This window comes from Hippopotamus amphibius, chromosome 13 (genome assembly GCF_030028045.1).
Source record: "Hippopotamus amphibius kiboko isolate mHipAmp2 chromosome 13, mHipAmp2.hap2, whole genome shotgun sequence".
Taxonomy (NCBI): Eukaryota; Metazoa; Chordata; class Mammalia; order Artiodactyla; family Hippopotamidae; genus Hippopotamus; species Hippopotamus amphibius.
In genome coordinates, this window is record NC_080198.1 from 77,090,393 (window position 1) to 77,110,888 (window position 20,496).

Consider the following 20,496-nt stretch of genomic DNA (forward strand, 5'->3'; position numbering starts at 1 on the left):
CACTTCTCTAAATGCAGTTCCCTGAGACCTTCCACCACCAAGTGCTGGGTGGTCCAACTTTGTAGAGTCTCAAATGGTAGAGCAGGATATTAATTACCTTAAAGTTGAGTTTCTCCCAAGGCTGAAATTCATTCCCTGTTCTATTTCCCACTTCAGATCATGGCCAGATGCATTCATCAGAGGAGGTTTTAAAGTGAGCACCACATGAAAACCAAAAAAATAAATAACCTAAATGAATGGCAGCAACAGAAAATACCCCATAGATGAGCAGTATGAACTTCCATTAATTCCCATAGAGAAATTAAATTCTAAGGAAACCGGGGACGCGAATCCTTCCCGCCACAGTGTTTTTATTCTGCCCAGTCTCAGACTGAGTTGTGTCACTGGAGGCAGACCCACACTGCTATCGCCGATAATGGACAACGGCAGAGTCCTAGCGGCATCCAGGGAGAGGCGGAGAAAACACAAGTAAAGAGAAAATCACCTTGGTTTCAGGCTCACCAGATGCACATCTTAAACTCCGTTGGAGATGTTTCCATGAAGGGGTTAGTTTCTTTCCCCACGTCAGATTGGAATATGACTATCCACACAGCTGTTCCAGTGTCAGCTCCCAGGGCCTGGCACTGACGAGCCGAGACCTCATGTGTCCATATCCACATGGAAGTAGCTGGCTTGTAATGGTAGCAGCAGTTATTATTATTAGTTCAGAGATAGTTCAAAGTTTATCAGCTTAAGGCCCCAGCCGAAATAACATAAAGGAAAAAAAGCAAGCTGTGTGGACAGCATAATTCTACTTGATAACAAACAAAGCATACAGAGCAGCAGCACGGAGGGCTAGGCCCCCCCAGCCGATACGTAGCATACCTTCCTCGCTGCAGCTGGTGTGATGCTGGGGTAGCTGCAGGCCTCTGGGTGCTTTCACCACGTGAAAGGAAGTAAAGACGATGCCCTGGCTCTTCTTAATTTTACAGGAGGCAGGTGGAGACAGTGTTGTGTATGTGTGTCTCCGTGAACCACACTGGTGGCTCAACAGATAGCAAATTCTGACCATTCTGATCATCTACTCTGAATTCCTGAAACAGGAGTGAGTAAGGGAGGTCAACAGAAGAGCTCAGAGTATTCATGACAAACTACCTTCTCTGGGTTTCTTTCCCGTGTGTCTCTTCCTCTACAGCAGCGCTGTCCAATAAAGCAGCACTTGTAATTCTGTACTTTGCAGTAGCCACAATTAAAATGTAAAAACTCTATTATGGTAATAATTTCATTAATCTAGTATATCCAAAATATCATTTCCACATGTAGTCAGTGTAGAAAATCATTTTGAATATTTTAAGAATTTATTAATTTTAGTAGTTTAAGAACTTTTACATTTTCTTTTTCATCTACTTCCTTTGCACCTACACTGCCTAATTCAGACCCTGATCGTCTCTCACCTAGATGCTTCCAACTGCTTCCTAATTTCCCTCATCCCCCTAATGCAGGCTATGCACCACAACCACTTGTTCTTAAACACCTTCACTGGATGACATTTCCTACAAAAACCCAAACTCATTACCTCCCACTGACTTTTAGAAGTGTGTGCTAATTTACATGCTAGCCGGGACTGTGTCTCTGGTATATGGTGCCCGGTATGGAATGCTAACTCCACCCCCACATCCTTAAGGAACTCCTACCCTGTCCTTTAAGGTTCAGTGATAGTCACTGCCATTGCGAAGCCTTTCTCATAGCACTCTGCTTATGTTTCATTGTTGCCATCTATAATTAATTGTCTTGGTTTTTGTGGTTTGGGGTCATCACCTCTCTCCACTCTGGATAATAGGCACTTTCCTGTTATCCTCCAAGGCCTCACAGACAGTGGCTATTAGGTAATTTTGGTGGAACTTAAGCAACAAAATTGAGCCACATTCAGAAAATGTTTGTAACCACCTACCTTGTTTTCTTCCCCAGCTCATGATAGTAAAGCAGGGAGAACAGCCAGAAATGGTTTTCCGACAGCTCCTGGTGGAAGACAAGGGACTTTATGGAGGATCGTCCTACGTGGATTTCCTTTGTTGTGTTCACAAGGAGATCTGCCAGCTGCTTAATTAATGGAAACTTCTCTATTGTTAATACTGCATTTCTAAGGAGATAATCTCCTTCTTGGTGCCTAATTCTCCAGATAGTAACAGGCTAGTTTTGATTTCTTACTCCTTTTCAGAATAGCTTTCCAAGACGGCATTTAGAACTTCAGCTTTGGTGCTCAGGTATAAAGCCAATGAAGGTACAGTTGTACCTTAAAGGGAACAGTCTATTTCTGATTGCACAATTTTTAACTGTTAAAACTGATGCAGTTTGCATTTCATGAAAGGCATAGTTTACAGAATTGTAAACATTCTCAATTTCTTTGTGCTAGATAAATTATTTTTCAAAATGTATAGATTTGGGGTAAAAAGTTGTCTTGGTTCCTCTCCCATTTGCAGTGAGGAAAAAAACACCTTAATTTTTACATTATACTTAATTTTTTTTAAACCATATAACCCCACTGAACACATTTTTCAACTTAAGGTTTGCATAGCAGACTCTTAAATAACCTTGGAATCTATTCCAGTAGAACAATTTGTGTTCTACATTTTTGCCTAATTATATGTTGTGTAAAAACTATTTTCCAGTTGTTGTTTTGTCTGTAAAACTGTCTTTATCAATATTCTTAATGGGTCCCTGTACAATTTGATGGTTTCTACCTGTATATAATGGATCTTAACCAGTATCAATAAATCACTTCATATGCTCTTACTTAGCAGGTAGAATTCATTATTTAGGTATTTTAAGGTGTTAAAAAGAAGGGTAGTAGTTAAAGTGTCTTGGAAAAAGTTTTTTGGATCACTAAAAACTAAATTGTGGGAGGGGGGGAGTTGGGGAGTATTAGGTAAATATATATAAGCAAAGTCAGAAACAGTGTATTTGAGAAAGGCAATTTAAAAGTTCTCCAAAATGGGGACTTCCTTGGTGGTGCAGTGGTTAAAAATCTGCCTGCCAATGCAGGGGACACAGGTTCGAGCCCTGCTCTGGGAAGATCCCACACGCTATGCAGCAACTAAGCCTGTGCGCCACAACTACTGAGCCTGCACTCTAGAGCCTGTGAGCCACAACTACTGGGCCCTCGTGCCACAACTACTGAGCCTGCACTCTAGAGCCTGTGAGCCACAACTACTGGGCTGTCGTGCCACAACTACTGAAGCCTGCACGCCTAGAGCCCGTGTACCACAATGAAGAGTAGCCTCCATTCACCACAACTAGAGAAAACCTGTGCACAGCAACGAAAGCCCAATGCAGCCAAAAAATTAAAAAAAAAATTCTCCAATATGTCCTGGTGAACCAAAAAACAACAACAAGAAGAAAAAGGAGCATTATTAATGAAAATACACAAACCTGGGAGAGTGGTTTTGAGTAGTGTGACACAAGTATCTGTCCTCCTCTGCCCTGTTCAACTTTGACAGCAATGCTATGAGTAAATAACAGGAGCTAAAGTACACTGAATACGTACACTGTCCCAGGAGCTGCACTAGCTGTCTTGTGAACATTTCCACATCCCTCCCTCACAGCAGCCCTCATCTTATTATCAGCCCCATTCACAGATGAAGAAACGGCTTTGAAGTGGTTCAGTACTTTGTCTATGATTACACGCCTAATAAGGTCGGTTTTAAAATTTGTAAATATCATGAAATTGAGAAAAATAACAAATACACTGACTGACAGGATTTCAATCTTCCCACAAGTTAGCCAACTGGTATGATGTTTCAGATCAATTTGGATGGGTTTTAGCAAGAAGAAATGTAAGATCCTGAACTTGTGTCCAAAAAACAAATGTACATGAAGCTGTTTCTTGGAAAAAATAGGCATTTAAAAAAGAATGTAGGAGGTTTGCCTGTCAAATAAGTACTTTTTTACAAGGATTGCCTGTCAAATAAGTACGGTGATGATCCCACTCCACTCTGAGGTGAGACCACACCTAGGTGAGTGTTCAGTCCTAGACACCACACTCTGTGTGAAACAGAAGCCCAGACCATATTCCTTAATCTACTTGAAGATAGTCTATGAATCATTTCAGCCAAGATGGCAGAATAGAAAGACCCTGAGCTCACCTCCTCTCATATGCACAACAAAATCACAACTATTTGTAGAACAACCATCGATGAAAAAGACCAAAACCTACCAGAAAAGATATACAACTAAAGATAAAAAGGAACCACAAGGAGATAGGTCGGAGGGGCAGAGTCATGATACAGTCAAGTCTCATAACTCTGGATGGGTGACCCACTAATGGGAGAATAATTACAGTTGCAGAGTTTCACCCAAAGGAGTGAGAAGTCTGAGCCCCATGTTGCACTCCCCAGCCCAGGAACCCTGCACCAGGAAGATGAGCCCCCAGAGCACTTGACTTTGAAGGCCAGGGGGGCTTACTTTCAGGAGTCCCAGAGGGCTGAGGGGAATAGAAACTCCACTCTTACAGAGTACACACAAAATCTCACATGCTCCAGGACCCAGGGCAGAAGCAGTAATTTGATAGGAGCCAGAGTCAGGCCTACTTGCTGATCTTGAAGAGTCTCCCAGAGAGACAGGAGGTGTCTGCAGCTACCCTGCGGACAGACACTGGTGGCAGTCATTTTAGAGAGCCTGTTCTACCGAATGGACACGGGTGCTGGCAAGCGCCATTTTGGAACCATTCTTCTAGCTTACTGGTCTCAAGACCCAGCCCTGTCCCTGCCCACAGCCCGTACTTGCCAATGGTGGGATGCCTCAGGCCAAGCAATGAATTGTGTGGGAACACAGCCCTACCCACCAGAGGGCTCAGGGCCCAGCCCCACATACCACAGGGCAGACACCAGCCAAAAGAACATCACAATTCTGCATACCTGGCCCATCCACTACCAAGCTAACACAAGCTTCAGGATCCCCCAGACGCCACACCCAACTGTGTCAGGAACCAGCCCCAACCACCAGCCATCTGACACCAGCTCTGGTTCACCTGGGCCCTGCAACCAGACTCTAGGACACAGTTCTGCCTGCCAGTAGGCCAGCACTAGCCCCAGCTACTGGCTTTACCTACCAGTGGGTGGGCAACAACCCGGGGTCTCCTGGATGTCTGGTATTCCGTAGTCCGCTACCTTGTGACCCAGACCTGAGCTAAGAAAAGGTTAAAAAAAAAATTGATAAATCTTTCTCAGACTCATCAAGAAAAGAGAGAAGGCCCAAATCAATAAAATCAGAAAGAAAAAAAGGAGTTACAACTGACACAACAGAAATACAAAGGATCATAAGAGATTACAAAGAACAACTATATGCCAATACAATGGACAACCTAGAAGAAATGGACAAATTCCTAAAAAAGTAGTCTCCCAAGGCTGAACCAGGAAAAAATAGGAAGCATGAACAGACCAATTGTCAGTAATGAAATTGAATCAATAAAAAAAAAAAAACAAAAAACAAAAACCTCCTAACAAAGAAAAGTCAAGACCAGATGACTTCTCAAATTTCTACCAAATAGAGCTAACGCCCATTAAACTATTTCAAAAAACTGCAGAGGAATGAACACTTCCAAACTCATTCTATGAGGCCTGTATTACCCTGGTACCAAAGCCAGATAAAGGTATCAAAAAAAGAAAAGAAAAGAAAATTACAGGCCAGTATCACTGATGAATACACATGCAAAAATCCCCAACAAAATACTGGCAAACCAAATCCAACAATAAATTAAAAGGACTATATACCATGATCAAGTGGGATTTATTCCAAGGATACAAAGATTTTTCAATATCCACAAATCAATCAATGTGATACACCACATTAACAAATTAAAAAATAAAAACCATGTGATCATCTCAATAGATGCAGAAAAAGCTTTTGGCAAAATTCAACATCCACTTATGATAAAAACTCTCCAGAAAGTGGGCACAGAGGAAACCTACCTCAACATAATAAAGGCCATATATGACAAGCCCACAGCTAACATCGTACTCAATGATGAAAGCTGAAAGCATTTCCTCTTAGATCAGGACCAAGACAAGGATGCCCACTCTCACCACTTTTATTCAACAGTGTTGGAAGTCATAGCCACAGCATTCAGACAAGAAAAAGAAAAAAAAGAAATCCAAATTAGAAAGGAAGCAGTAAAATTGTCACTGTTTGCAGATATACTATACAAAGAAAATCCTAAAGGTGTCAACAAAAAGCTACTAGAGCTCATCAATGAATTCAGTAAAGTTGGAAGGTACAAAATTAATATAGAGAAATCTGTTGCATTTCTATATACTAACAACAAACTATCAGAAAAAGAAATTAAGGAAATAATCCAATTTATAATCACATCAGAAAGAATAAAATACCTAGGAATAAACCTATCTAAGGAGGCAAAAGACCTGTACTTGGAAAAATATAAGACTGATGAAAGAAATTAAAGACAATACAAACAGGGACTTCCCTGGTGGCACAGTGGTTAAGAATCTGCCTGTCAATGCAGCAGATGTAGGTTTGATCCCTGGTCTGGGAAGATCCCACATGCTGCAGAGCAACTAAGCCTGTGTGCCACAACTACTGAAGCCTGCGCACAAGAGAAGCCACTGCAATGAGAAGCCGGTGCACCGCAACGAAGAGTAGCCTCCACTCACCTCAACTAGAGAAAGCCCATGTGCAGCAACAAAGACCCAACACAGCCAACAAATAAATTTACTTAAAAAAAAAAAAAAGACAACACAAACAGATGGAAAGTTATACTGTGTTCATGGATTGGAAGAATTAATATTGTTAAAATGAGTATACTACCTAAGGCAATCTACAGATTCAATGCAATCCCCATCAAAATACCATGGGCATTTTTCACAGAAGTAGAACAAATAATTTTAATATTTGTATAGAAACACATAAGACTTCAAAGAGCCCAAACAATCTTGAGAAAGAAGAAAAGAGCTGGAGGAATAATGCTCCCTGACTTCAGACTAAACTATAAAGCTACAGTAGTCAAAACACTATGGTACTGGCACAAAAACAGATATATAGCAATGGAACAAGATAGAGAGCCCAGAAATAAACTTACGCACTTATGGTCAATTAATCTATGACAAAGTAGGCAAAAATACATAATGGGGAAAAGACTGTCTCTTCAGTAAGTAGTGCTGGGAAAACAGGGCAGCTACATGTAAAAGAATGAAACTAGAACATTCTCTAACACCATATACAAAAATAAACTCAAAATGTATTAAACACCTATATGTAAGACCAGAAACTATAAATCTCGTGTAAGAAAACAGGCAGAAAGGTCTCTGACATAAATTATAGCAATACTTTTTTGTCTGTTTCCTAAAGCAAAGGAAATAAAAGCAAAAATAAATCGGATCTAATTAAATTTAAAAGCTTTTGCACAGCAAAGGACACCAAAACAAAACCAAGACAACTACTGAATGGGAGAAAATATTTGTTAATGATATATAACCAATAAGGGATTAATAACCAAAATATGTAAATAGCTCATACAACATCAAAGAAACAAACAACCCAACTAAAAAATGGGCAGAAGACCTGAATAGACATTTTCTAAGAAGACACACAGATGGCCAACAGGCACATGAAAAGATGCTTAACATCACTAATCATCAGAGAAATGCAACTCAAAACCACCATGAGATATCACACCTGTTAGAATGGCTACCACTGAAAAGAACACAAATAACAAATGTCAGTGAGGATGTGGAGAAAAGGGAACCCTCATACACTGCTGGTGGGAATGTAAATTGGTGCAGCCACTGTGGAAAACAGTATGGAGGTTCCTCAAAAAGCTAAAAATAGAACTACCATATGACCCAGCAATTCCACTCCTGGGTACATATCTGAAAAAAACAAAAACACTAAGTTGAAAAGATACATGCACCCCAATGAACATAGCAGCATTATTTACAATAACCAAGATAAGGAAGCAACCTAAGTGTCCAACAACAGATGAATAGATAAAGATGTGGAATATAAATATAATGAAATACTACTCAGCAATAAAAAAAAGAATGAAATTTTGCCATTTGCAACAACATGGATGGACCTGGAAAGTATAATGCTTAGTGAAGTAAGTCAGAGAAGACAAATACAGTATGTTATCACTTACATGTAGAATCTAAAAAAATAAACAAGTGGATATAGCGAAAGAGAAAGGCTCACAGATATAGAGAACAAACTAGTGGTTACCAGTGGGTAAAGGGAAGGGGGCAGAGCAAGATAGGGGTAGGCCATTAAGAGGTACAAACTACTGCATATAAAATACACTACAAGGATATACAACATATAGGGAATATAGCCAATATTTCATAACTATAAGTGGGGTACAACTTTAAAAAAAATAAAAAGGTAGTCTATTGATTGCCCTGTGTGTTCCCAAGGGTACAGAAATAGAACCAATAAATAGAAGTGACAAGGTGCTGCTCAATTGAAAGAAAAACCTTCTAAGTAATTAGGTGCTCAAAGAATGTACTGTTCAAAGAGGTAATATGTTTTGACTTCACAAATATATATTTCACACCTGCTATGTGCCAGGCACTATGCCCTCTACTAGGGAGACAGACAACAGTAAGCAGCAAAAACCAAACCCCCACCATCTCTACAATTTGTTTCATAAATGCCATGACATGCTATATATAAATATATATTGTACATATATATATTCTTGGTATGCTAATATATATATATATAGCAGGTATATACTAGGGATATCTGACCTAGGCTAGCTAGGGGCAGGGTGTAGTCAGTAAAGTAGTTATATTGAAGCTGGGACCTGACAGATTTAGTAGACATTAGCCAGGTCATTGAGAGTACTGGTAAATATTCTAGAAGAGGGAAAAATATGCATGAAGGCCCAGAGTGAGAGAGAGCATATACTACCCCTTCAATTATCTTAAAGGATTTTAGTTTAAAGTTGACTGAACTCACTAAGGAGAAAAAAAGTGGCAAAACATAAAACTAAGTGAGTTCTAGTCAAGGGGGAGTTTGGACTTAGGCCTAAAGGCACAATGTAGATGTTCAAAGTGACTTCAGCAAGCATGACAAGATCACCTTTTAGGAAGATTACTTTGGGGGTGTAAGGTGGCAGAACTAGAAGCAGAGAGACCATTTAGGAGGCTCTCATGGTAGTCCACTTGAGAATACATGTGGTGGCCTGAACTAAAATAATGGTATTTGACAGAGGGGAACAGGGAAGAACTGGAGTTAGTGAGGGAGAAGTAAGTATCTGAAAATGATTTCTGCTTTGGGCAGCTGGGTAGACAGTGAGACCATTCCCAAAGAAACACAGGAGTTGAAGCAGACTGTATATATGTACGTGTGTCTGTGTGTGTGTAAGGGGTAGTAGTTCACATCTGTACATGTTGAGGTATCTTGTAAACTATGCAAGTGAGATCAACTACAGCACCTGAAAATATGAGTCTGAGGCTCAGGAGAGAACTCTGGGCTGGAAATTTGCAAACCATTTACATATAGAGGGGAAAAAGAGCTACAAGAATGGATGGGAAAAAAAATACAGGGCAATCCTGTAGTGAGAGCACAACGAATCCTCGACAAACAGTAAAATAGAAACCTGAAGAGACTGGGGAGGAAGTGCCAGAGAAGTGAGAAGGAAAACCTGGCGAGAGGATGTCATAAAACCAAGGGAAAAGAGGGGTGCATGGAGAGCGAGCGGGCAGCCAAGTACAGGCTTCCCAAAGGCAAGCTACAAAGACGAAAGCATGTTGTAACTAGTAAGAAGGTCATGGGGAACTGGTGAGAGCGGTTTTACTGGGTCAACGAGCTTAAGTGCTGGATTGGAATAGGTTGAGGAATGGGAGGCAGAATGGAGGCAACTGGAGAAGTGGATGAAAGAGGCTCACAGGCAGAAGGGAGGATTTTGTTGTTTAAGACAGGCAGGGATGATTTGACATTTAAATGCTGGTGGAGAGTCCAGTATTATGTTGGAAAAAAAAAATACTGGCAGCACTATTTCATTCTTCAACTCTGAAGAATGTTGAAGACTGAAGACAGAAAAAAACAAACAAAAAAACCAACACCAATGAAACAAACAAAACCCTTAGAAGAGCAAGACTCGGAAGACAGAGAGAATACTATAAAGAGTACAAAGAGAGACTAGATTTCGATGGCAGAAGAACCCAATATGTACTGGAACTGCTCCAGTGAATCCTGAATGACCACCTGCCAAAAATAGGGTGAGTGCTGTCCCATGGTGTTCTGAAATACAGAAATAGTTACCCCATCTCCCAAACCCTGAGAGGCAGTAGAGCATAATGTCTAAGAGCATGTGGGCTCTGGAACAACCACATGGATTTCTACACTAGCTGTACCACACAGGTGTGTGATACAGGTGAGTTAGAAACCTTTCTGGGCCTCGGTTTCCTACTCAGTTGTTTCAATAATTAAGTTAATGAACGTAAAAGGTTTAGAACAGTCCCTGGCACAGTGTGGCACACAGTCATCACAGTTCATTGCTACTGTTATTTTATTGGGTTTTTAAATTAAACTTGCTAAGGATCATGAAAAATAGGACTAACTGGACTCCTACATGCCATGAGTATCTTAATTTATATCCTTAAAACCAAGCATCTTTAAATGCTATAGAAGTGTCCAATTAAAAGATGGTTTCAAATATTAAAATAAACCCTTCAATATGAAAAAACTGTTAAACCAAGCTGCTTTAAGTGTTAAACCCAAACTTAAACCAACTCAACGGCTCTAAATGTTAAACCAAAACTTTAGTAATATGTAAATCAAAGACAAGAATTTTGTATTTTGAATGCTGAAGAACCGTTATAAAAAAATAAGAATTCACAAATTCAAAAAGGCGTATTTTTGAGGATGTTACTAAATGGTACTACTTTCACTTCCTAGAAACTGAACCTAATGACAGTAGATTGAGAATAATTAGGAATAGTATATTAGTCTGTTTTTAATGTTGTCAGATGGAAACAGTTCTCTATTAATATAACAATAAAGAGTAAAAGATCAAAATTTAGATCATTTTCAAAGAAAATCTGAAATTGAACTTCAGCTCCACTAGGAGGCATTACACACTAAAGTGTCTGAAACCTTCCAAAAAGATTAGTCAGTTAATCTTCCAGAGAAGACAACTCTTTGGGGGAAATTACATAATTTATAACTGCTGAAAACATAAGATGTAATACTGAATAATCTGGATAAAAAGGAAAAAAAACTTAATTGAAAGAGGCAATAGAAATCCCCTAGTCATCATCTTTAACAGATGTTTCCTGGCCTCTGCTTGGAAAAAAAAGTAATCAGAAGCTTACTCCTTCCCAAGCAGCCATTTATGAACAGTTCTATTAGAAAAGCATATTTAGCAGACAATTTTACTTAAATTTCCCCTTTGTGTGCAAACTGTCTGTTTTTTGAGGCCACAGGTGAATTCTTCTTCCACTCAATGGCAGTTTTCAGATAGTTCAAAAGCCATCACATATCTCTATCATGTCCCTTCTTCAGGCCAAACTCTTCCAATTCCCAAAGTATATCCTCATGAACATAACTCCCAGAGTCACTGTCATCCAAATTTAATACAAGAAAATACAGTTTTAAATCACATAAAAAACAAACACAATTTGGGAAGCAAAATGACTAGTGTTTAGTTTAGGAAACTATCGTCATAATAGTGACTATAGATCCAGTCCCAAGAGTATGAGATGTGCAAGAATTTTTAGGGTGTACTTTTTATTTTCATGACATTTAAAAAAATTGTTACCGGTTATAAACACAGAGCTCTTTTGCGATAAGAATTTTCAACTTTAAGACCTTTCACAGAATAAGACTTTGAAGTCAGTATTTTTCAAACTGAGGTACCCTTGGGTCCATGAAAAACTGTTTCTTTAAAAAGATATTAATGTTTGAAAAATACAGTTTTAGGATACCCCATGGGGTTTAGAGCAATGTTACCCACTCAACGTTTTAGGGACTTAATATGCCTATTTGGCAAAAAAGCTATTACATTTATGAATTAGGGCAAATCAGATTCAGCATATTAACATAAATTTGTAGCAGTAAACTCTAGTGTTCCAAAAAAAAAAAAAGAATCATGTTTTACAAATCAACCTGATTGAATCAGACTAGTTCATGCTGGCAGGGAAGATTTCCTATCTTTGGTCCATACTGATGGCTAGTGTCAAAGCCCTGTAGTGGGGACTCCCTGGAGGTGCAATGGTTAAGAATCTGCCTGACAATGCAGGGGACACAGGTTTGATCCCTGGTTCGGGAAGATCCCATAGGCCGTGGAGCAACTAAGCCTGTGTGCTGCAACTACTGAAGCCTGCATGCCCTAGAGACTGTGCTGTGAAACCAGAAGCCACCGCACGGCAATGAAGAGTAGCCCCTGCTCACCACAACTAGAGAAAGCCTGCACACAGCAACAAAGATCCAGTGCAGCCAAAAACAACCAAGCAAACAAACAAGGACCTTTTTTTTTTTTTTTTTTTTTTTAAAAAAGGCCCCATAGTCTCAAGTCCAGGGCCTCCTTTGCTTCCACGCTGTGTTTGGGGGAAATGAATGTGTACCCTGGGGACCGACACTTTCCTTTGTGCACCACTCAGCTACTTCCCAGTGAGCTCATCTCTCCCTGAGGCAATATTACCGACCCGGAAGCAGTTTCCCAAGACTCCTGGGAGCCACCTTGTGCCCGTCCTCAACCATCCTGTCCTCTCCTCACTCTCAGGCAATCTACTCTCCCTTAGGTTCACTCCTGCAAATAAGAGGCATATAGTCTAACTTTTTACTTAAGCTATTATTAACAAGGTGATACAGATGTGGTTAATTAATCTGCCTTACCTTAATAGGTTACACTTGGCACAAGTATTTTAAAAACTTATGCCCTGAGGAAAGAATCAGATGCCTTTAAAATCGGACCAAAGGAAACTGATTCTGTAAGTCCACTGATAAGTAGTAAGTCAGTGGAAATTACTTCGTTTCCTCAGCCTCAAAGATAATATTCTGTTATTAAAAGAAAAAAGTCCTTACTAGAGAAACAGTCCTCTTATGTAGCAAGAAAGTAACAGCAGAAGGGAGAAGTGAAAAGAGAAGGATATTAAAAATCCTCCAATTATTCGCTCAAATAATTACTTCCAATTATTAGTCAAGCAAAGAGTAAAGGACTATTTATTGCGCATTTACTATGTGCCACACATTAGAAGCTGAGAAAGCACACCATGGCCTTTACCAGGTCGATGACAAAGATCAATGCTAAGAGCCTGAGCCGCGGGGTTCTGGGCTCAGAACTAAACGGGTAGGCCAAGGCAGGTATCAGAGGGGACGGGAATCCTTCACTTAAGAAGCAATCCACCAGAAAGCAGTCAGAACTGCGAATGTTCCCCAAAAAGGTTCTAACGCCATTCTGACCCAGTATCCTGTCAGCATCATCTAAAGGAGGTGGTGGGATTTAAAATTTAGGGAGTCAGTTGGCTGACAAGCTTACATGTGCTTATATTTTCTTAAATTTTGCTTTGGAATTATTTTTATAAATACAATATTCTTTTTTTTTTCTTTCCTCCCCTCTAAATACAATATTCTTAATCATGCTTATATGCTTTAAAATTTTTATTCCAATAAGACATAGCAGTAGAAAAGTAAGCTAAAATCTTGAGCTCCTATTTACCACACATATATGCCTTGCTTTTTGGACACGGCCAAACAATCCCTCCAGCTGTGTAGCTTATCTGAATCACAGGCAACACTATTACACCAAAAACCTCTCCTTTACTTAATATGAAAGTATGTACCTACCCAGAAAAAGCATAAACCTATAAAATGACAGCAAATTCCATAAGACAACTAAGCAATTACTTGGGAAAGTTAACCAGCATAAACTACTAAACTGGGCATCTCTGAGCAAAGCTGTTTCAGTTTGTCTTCTGCTTTAAAAAGACAAAGGAAACAAAAAAAAAAGGCAAAAAAGGTAGAATAATGATGTATTCTTTTATGATACTGACAAATGTAATTGTTACAAGGGTGAGTCAAAAATTATCCGCATTCTGGTTGTAGAATTTAGACGTCTTAATATAACTGGAGTGCGGATAATTTTTGACTCACCCTCGTAGACTAAAAACTCATGCAGATGTGGGATTCTATAAAAGGTATGACCACACAGGCCTAGACCTCTGCATTTTCTCTACTGGAGAGATGAATGGCTGCAGTCACATCACTGTAGTCAACTTTAAAGTATTAGTTCATGTCTGCAGTTTTGTGTGTTCCAAAGTGTACCAACTACCCAACGTTTTCAAAGGTGATGGTTTCCTGTCCTAATTTTTTTCTTCTTCTTTAAGTAATTTGGTCACACCATATTTAGAAGCCAGAATTTGAAATATGCATGCAGTATTTAGCTAGCCAAATTAATTTTTTAAAATTTCAGTGCTATGAAAGGAAAATGTAAGCAAAGGACACAAACTATTTTAACTGCCAACACCAAGGGAGGTTTCACATGAACATTTCAGACTTACCATCTTCCCTCTATGGTGACAATTAGTTGGAGCTGAGTAGTGATGTCCACCTTACCCAGGGCGTGAGCTGTCTCCTCAGCTCTCCATCAGGTCTCCATGGCCCTGAGATCAAGTCAGTGGCTATTTATTAAGATGTTCTGTACTGCTCTGATTTTCTTAGAGAGGAGCTGAGAAAACCCAGCAATTTAGGAAAACAGCACAGACAAGATAAAAGGGAGAAAGTAAATGAGTGAAAGTAAATATTCCCACATTAAACATGCAAATAAAATGTGCCTAAAAAAATTATTCCACTATAAAACAAACTCATGGCTTGCTTCACTGATTTACATTATATGCTTAGTTCCTATATGCGTTTTACATCACTGACTTTGCTTTCAATTTTTCAGAAGTATTTTTGGAAAAAACCTACCTTATCTGACTTCACTGTTTAATAGTTACAGTTCTTACAGAGGCAAGAACTGTAACACATACTGAAACCGATCATTTTGACATTTTGTCCAATTCTAGAAAAAGGGTTTACTGCAAAAGAACATCTAGATTAATGAGGTAGTATTTTCTCTGTGCATTGTAGCTAGCAATGTTTATATTTGAGTAATTGACTGGGGGCCTTGAGAGCAGAAGCAATGTGACTTTTTCAGAAACAGAGTCTTCGATGGGCTCAATTTGCTGGATAAATGTTCTAACCTTCTGGGGAGTCCTAGATTCTTAGCTTCAAAACTGATGGCAGATACTTGAGACCTATACTGGGCAATTCAGTCCCTATCACTAAACATCAAAGACAGGATAATGCTAAAAGTCCTACATGGACCCCAAGATTACAGGATTACTCTAAGAAAGGCCTTTTTTATAAGCAGTCTTACGTTTTTAATAGCTCACAAAAATATGAGACATTTTCAGATCAAAGACTACTATTTAGAATGAATCCCAACCTGGCCATCATTTTGTCAAGTTAATAAAAAAATATATTTAATCTGTAAAAAACTATACTTCAAAGACCAAACCTTATGTTCTTAAATTCAGGATGAAAAAAGTATGATTTTTAAAATAAGCTGCTGTAACTAATCAGAACATTATAATTTAGCAATTAAGATGGGTAGAAAGTATTTTAAGAGACACGAAAAGGAATCATTTCCCAGCAACAACCATGACACAAGACTCTCAGCTATCGACAGTACACTTGAACTCCAAGGCATCCTACCATTATGACTGCGTCAATTTAAAATGAAACTACGGCATAACGCTTACTTGATTTTTCAATAAGAGACCTGTAGTTTAAGTTTCCACACTTAAGAGCTAAGCACTCATAGGTGGCTCTTCCACTTACCAAAGTATCAGCAGCTTATTGCTGGTGCAGTACTGATCCACTCCAACTCTGGATATGCGACCTGGCTGCCAAGCCAGGCTCCATGCTTGATCCCCTGCTTCCCAGCTTGACACCTCTTGCACAGCGCTGTCTCGTTCTACACTTTGACATCTCCACAATTCCTTGGTCTAATCTCGTTCAGCAGTGTTTGGGTATGATATTCCCCACCACAAACTCTACTGTAGCTGACATCATCACCTCCTCTCCTTTTCTGTTCTACATAGTGAGGAAAAGTCGAAAAGAATTGTAGTATTTTGGACCGCCTAACCTCCATCCTCTGAAAGGAGACTGGTAACAGGGAAAACTGTTGCCAGTGAAAATAAACATCAACATTTGGCCTAGAATACCTAGAAATATAATTACGTATAAATATTAGGTATGCTGATCCAAAAATTTTTAAACTGAAAAAGTTTAGGGTTACTACAGAGTTACTGGCTTCAATCTTCCATAAGGAATTAGTAAATAAAGCAACTAAAAACTATTTTTGGTGATCCCTAGATAATTTGTGAAAATTTAAGACATATAAATATGATCGATATAAACAGATGACCAGAAGTCAAAAGAAGTCACAGTAACTGAGTTTTCATTGGAAACCTTTCCTCAATGAATGAAGATCTATTGTAAAATTGATACTCCAATCTTTACTGAAAGTGAAGGGTAGCAAAACCAGAGAGTCGATTCCATCCTCTGTTATAAAAATGCTCATTACACTGTCAAAGGGAAATTCTAGGCCTTGCATTTTTTTCCTAACACCTATTCTTTTCTTATTTGCTCTATTTTAAATATGGTGGGCTGTGGCTCCTTTTAACTTTGAATCTACAAAAAAGCCATTCCCAAGTCTCTCTAAGATGACATGATACAGATCTCACAGACGACTTGGCGAGCTAAAAACCAGAAATACTGCCATTCCTTGGCTAGACCCAGGGTGTGCACCAGACTAGAGTCCTGTTTAAAGGACAGAGTCACTCCCTAGCTGATATTTCTAAGGAACCACACTGGGCAACTGGAGCATCTCTGTCTTCTTCATCCCTAGGTCAACTTTGACAAATACAGTTCTATCTCTAGATAAGTTTTAATTACTGAAGTTGAAAATGTACAATCATTTCAGTAAAAATTCTAACCAGCAGGTTCACATCATATCTACATCAAGAAAGGCATCAGTCAAATGCTATCTGCACTAGAAAGCACTAACAGGTTGAGCAAGTTAAATTCATCATTCATCCTTTGAAGGATCTCAGGCCTATTTCTATAATTCAGTCCCTATTTTCAAACTGAGTCTTTAGTGGACATAATATAACCTCATGAGCTAATGTAAAGCACAGAATGGCTACTCACAGACCAAGAGAATAGTCTCATCTTAGGTCAGTCATTTTTCATTTGGTAATAGCAACAATTCTACTCACAGAAAAGAGACTCCCAAATTGCAAAGGTTTAAAGTTTCATTAGAAAAATCATACACAAAATAAAAAATATATTTATCAAGAACAATGGCATTATTTCATTCAGCAAATTCATTTAAAACATGGGTTACAGTATAGAAAGAGAAATGACAACATAAAGTTTCACACAACTAACTGATCTGGAAAACCAATCCCTTAAAAGCCAACTGCAGTGCCATTTTCCAAGCTCTCTTCTTAAGTTGAGGGTTTTATATTAAGTTTTCTCCATAACAAGTTTAAAGATGCATGTCATTTCCTCATCACCAAGTACTTTATTCCCCAAAATGTTTAAACCAAGTACCTGATAACCAGGTGTCTCTGCTGCCTCCAATTCTTTTATTTTATTAAGGAATATGAAACTGCTTTGAAAGTCAATCTAAGAGCAAGTCCACACCAAACTTCTAGCACTTAGATATTTGTCCTCGTTTGTGTCTTAGAACGTATGATTAACAGTCATTGGTAGCTGCACAACTGAGATTATAATGAGTATTTTTTTCTCTCTTTGTAAAGTCTGCCCACTAGGTTCTACCTCTTCCCTGCCTACCCCTGGGAGCTCCACCTCCCTGATCTGATTTAGATTTAGGAGAAGGTGATTTTGTTCCAAGTCTCTCAATTTCTTCTGTGGTCAAATTACATGAGTTTAAGATTTTTCAAAACGAAGAAAAACGAAGTCTCTTTTTACTGTTTCAACAAGAAAATGTTAAAAGCCTAAGAGAAGTTTACCATCTGTCCCAACTCCATTCCATCAAGGCTGCCAAACAGCTTCCCATTTGCTGTGACAGCAGTGGCAGGATGCCCATCATCAACTACTGTCAGCACTAGTACGATACTCCAGATTGGGTTTTTTTCACTGCTCACTTTATTTCCAAAGAGCAAAAGCCTTTGCAACTAGTTGAAATCTATCAAAATAAATTCAGTCTCTGAAAGTGAAGGGATTTGTGTTGTTCCATTCTGTTATTGGTTACTACATGCACATGACAAAAGACAGGATGGCTTGTTTATCCTGGACAAAATAGACAGTGACAACTGCAAGGGAGGTTGGCTAAAATACTCCTGCAGCTTAGAGAAACTAAAGCAAAGTGCGAGCTGGAACAGAGTTCCAAACAACATCTCCAAGGTGAAATTCAAACCATCAGAAAGAAGGCAAAGGGGCATTAATAGGATCAGTGTCCTAAAAACTATCGAGGTGGAAAACCACCTCTGTGTGCTCCTCCACGGCCCCCCCTGAAACCACCTCTTTCTCCTCGGAAGTTAGATCGATTTCTTTCTCGCCCACGGCCAGCAGAAGTTCCACCCCTTCCTCCTCCTCTGGGAGCTCCACCTCCCCGATCAGATTTAGATTTGGGAGGAGGTGATTTTGGTCGAAGTCTCTCAATTTCTTCTGTACATCCAGTCAAGTAGGAATTCGGGGCACTGAAGTAGGATGCATATGTTTCTGCATTGTAGTTGCTATTTGTGAGAGTTGGTCCAACTGTAAGCCAGCCTGAAATGGAGGGAAAAAAGATTATCCTTTTTTTTTCTCCAATTCTCTTCTATTGATCCCTTAGGAGCTATTTCAAATCTCCAATTCATTCTTAAAGATGTCCCTATCACTCATCCGATATTGATCTTTTTTACAGAATGCATGGCATTTAATCACGGTCATAAAGATTTCATATGCATATATCTTATTTCTTCTCCTAGACTGAAACTTTTATAACTATAACCTTCTTCATTGTCTCCATCCATATTTCACATTCTGTGAGAATAGCACTTAGAAAAAAAAATATTATATACTACACTGAGTTTGGGCTTAGTGAAAACTTAAGTCTTTATTTTTCTACTCCGCTAGTCCCCTAACACATGTAACAGACATACATATATACTGTAATGCTCTCCCAACTTCTCCCTCTAAAAGTGGAAAGCCTAAAGCAAAGCTTAAACTATGTTCCTTCTCTGGGCTTTCCACAAAGCCCAAATTTGTAAACATGTAATCTAAAGTCTTATACAATGAGGTCTGAACTAGCTTTCCAATCACATTGCTCCTTAATGCTTTTCATGACACCTTCATTTGAGTAAAAACAACGAACCACTACAGTTAACTGCTTGCATACTCATCTCTACCTCTGTGCCTATTATTTTTCTATCCTGTCAACCTGTTGAAAATTCCATCCTTCATCATCCACTTCAAATATACATCTTATACGAAATTAATTTTCTCTCAGAATTTCCACTGCACATTACATTTCTATAGATAAAAAGGTATTTTTGTCAACTACATTGCTAGACAACTTTGCTTATAATAAGGATGGTTTCTGTTTGATTACACTGTATCTGGAATGGGAGGAACAACAAATGAACTGTAAAAGCCCGAGAGACATCACACCTGCAGGTTCCCCGGGTATGGTGATTCTTGCTCATTAGGGCAGGTCGAGGAATCTCTAACAATTCGGTTCTTCATCTGAAATACTAGGTTCACACTATTTCTGCCCTATCATTGTCAAGATTATTTCTTAGACTATTAGGTCCATTATAAATGTTACAAAATGCAAAATGCTTTACTAGGATCACATTCTAAAATGTAGCCATTTTTGTACAAAATTTTGTTCATCATTTAAAAAAATCACCAGTATCTAACAGTGCATAGATAACTAAGATCTGTAATATCTGAAGAAAAAATAACAGATAAATTATATTGTGCCTTTTATGTCTCATCTAGTAGATACCCTGATAAGCAGAGGAGTACCTAATCAAATGAAAGAATACACTGCACACCTATGTGGTCTCACTGACAACCGAATCTATGAGACTTTTACTTGCTCCCTTCTGGTTTGTTTTTTGGCATGTATGTGCTGCTGCCAAACACAACTCACAAGCAAGGGGGAAGAAATGAGAAAATTTAAAGATTTAATAAAAATAGTGAATACTGTCTCTTTCATGCTATATTGCCTCTTACATAAATAAGACATGCACATTTTTACAGAGTAAACTACAAGGGACTCTGCCTCCCACCCACAAATTCTTCACTGCAAGTGTTTTATTACAATTTCTAAACAGACCCAAGTAAATTTAAATTAGCCTGAATTCAGCATATATGGATACAGATAGCAATTTTTAAACTTTTTAAGGCAATAGTAAAGAGTATTCCTATGGTATGTGTGATATACCTTAGACTACCTCCTTGAGGAGGAGGTGCATTTGAGGATTCAACCCAAATAAATTA

General features: G+C 38.8%; 2 protein-coding genes across 8 annotated transcripts in view; one reads left to right on the top strand and one right to left on the bottom strand.

The window, feature by feature from the left end:
* SEC24D (SEC24 homolog D, COPII coat complex component) overlaps window positions 1-2,772 on the top strand; it is a 113,287-nt gene extending 110,515 nt beyond the window's left edge. For all 3 annotated transcript variants that reach the window (XM_057705665.1, XM_057705668.1, XM_057705667.1), the window contains exon 23: window positions 1,948-2,772. In XM_057705665.1, coding sequence (XP_057561648.1) covers window positions 1,948-2,088 — 141 coding nt within the window. In that variant the 3' untranslated portion in view covers window positions 2,089-2,772. The remainder of the gene's footprint in view (window positions 1-1,947) is intronic.
* The window catches only part of METTL14 (methyltransferase 14, N6-adenosine-methyltransferase subunit), a 54,810-nt gene that overhangs the window by 4,971 nt on the left and 29,343 nt on the right, over window positions 1-20,496 (bottom strand). Inside the window, exons 11-16 of one of the 5 annotated variants that reach the window (XR_009048776.1) lie at window positions 18,529-18,777; window positions 15,817-16,071; window positions 14,493-14,659; window positions 1,931-1,998; window positions 485-1,073; window positions 98-150 (exon numbers count right to left, since the gene is read on the bottom strand). Coding sequence is in view for 1 of the 5 variants with exons in the window: in XM_057705669.1 (XP_057561652.1) it covers window positions 18,473-18,777 (305 nt within the window). In the remaining 4 variants the exon portion in view is untranslated. Of the gene's footprint in view, window positions 1-97; window positions 1,074-1,930; window positions 1,999-14,492; window positions 14,660-15,816; window positions 16,072-17,276; window positions 18,778-20,496 lie in introns of those variants that run through there. The other 4 variants (XR_009048775.1, XR_009048777.1, XM_057705669.1 and 1 more) reach the window with 4 other exon arrangements.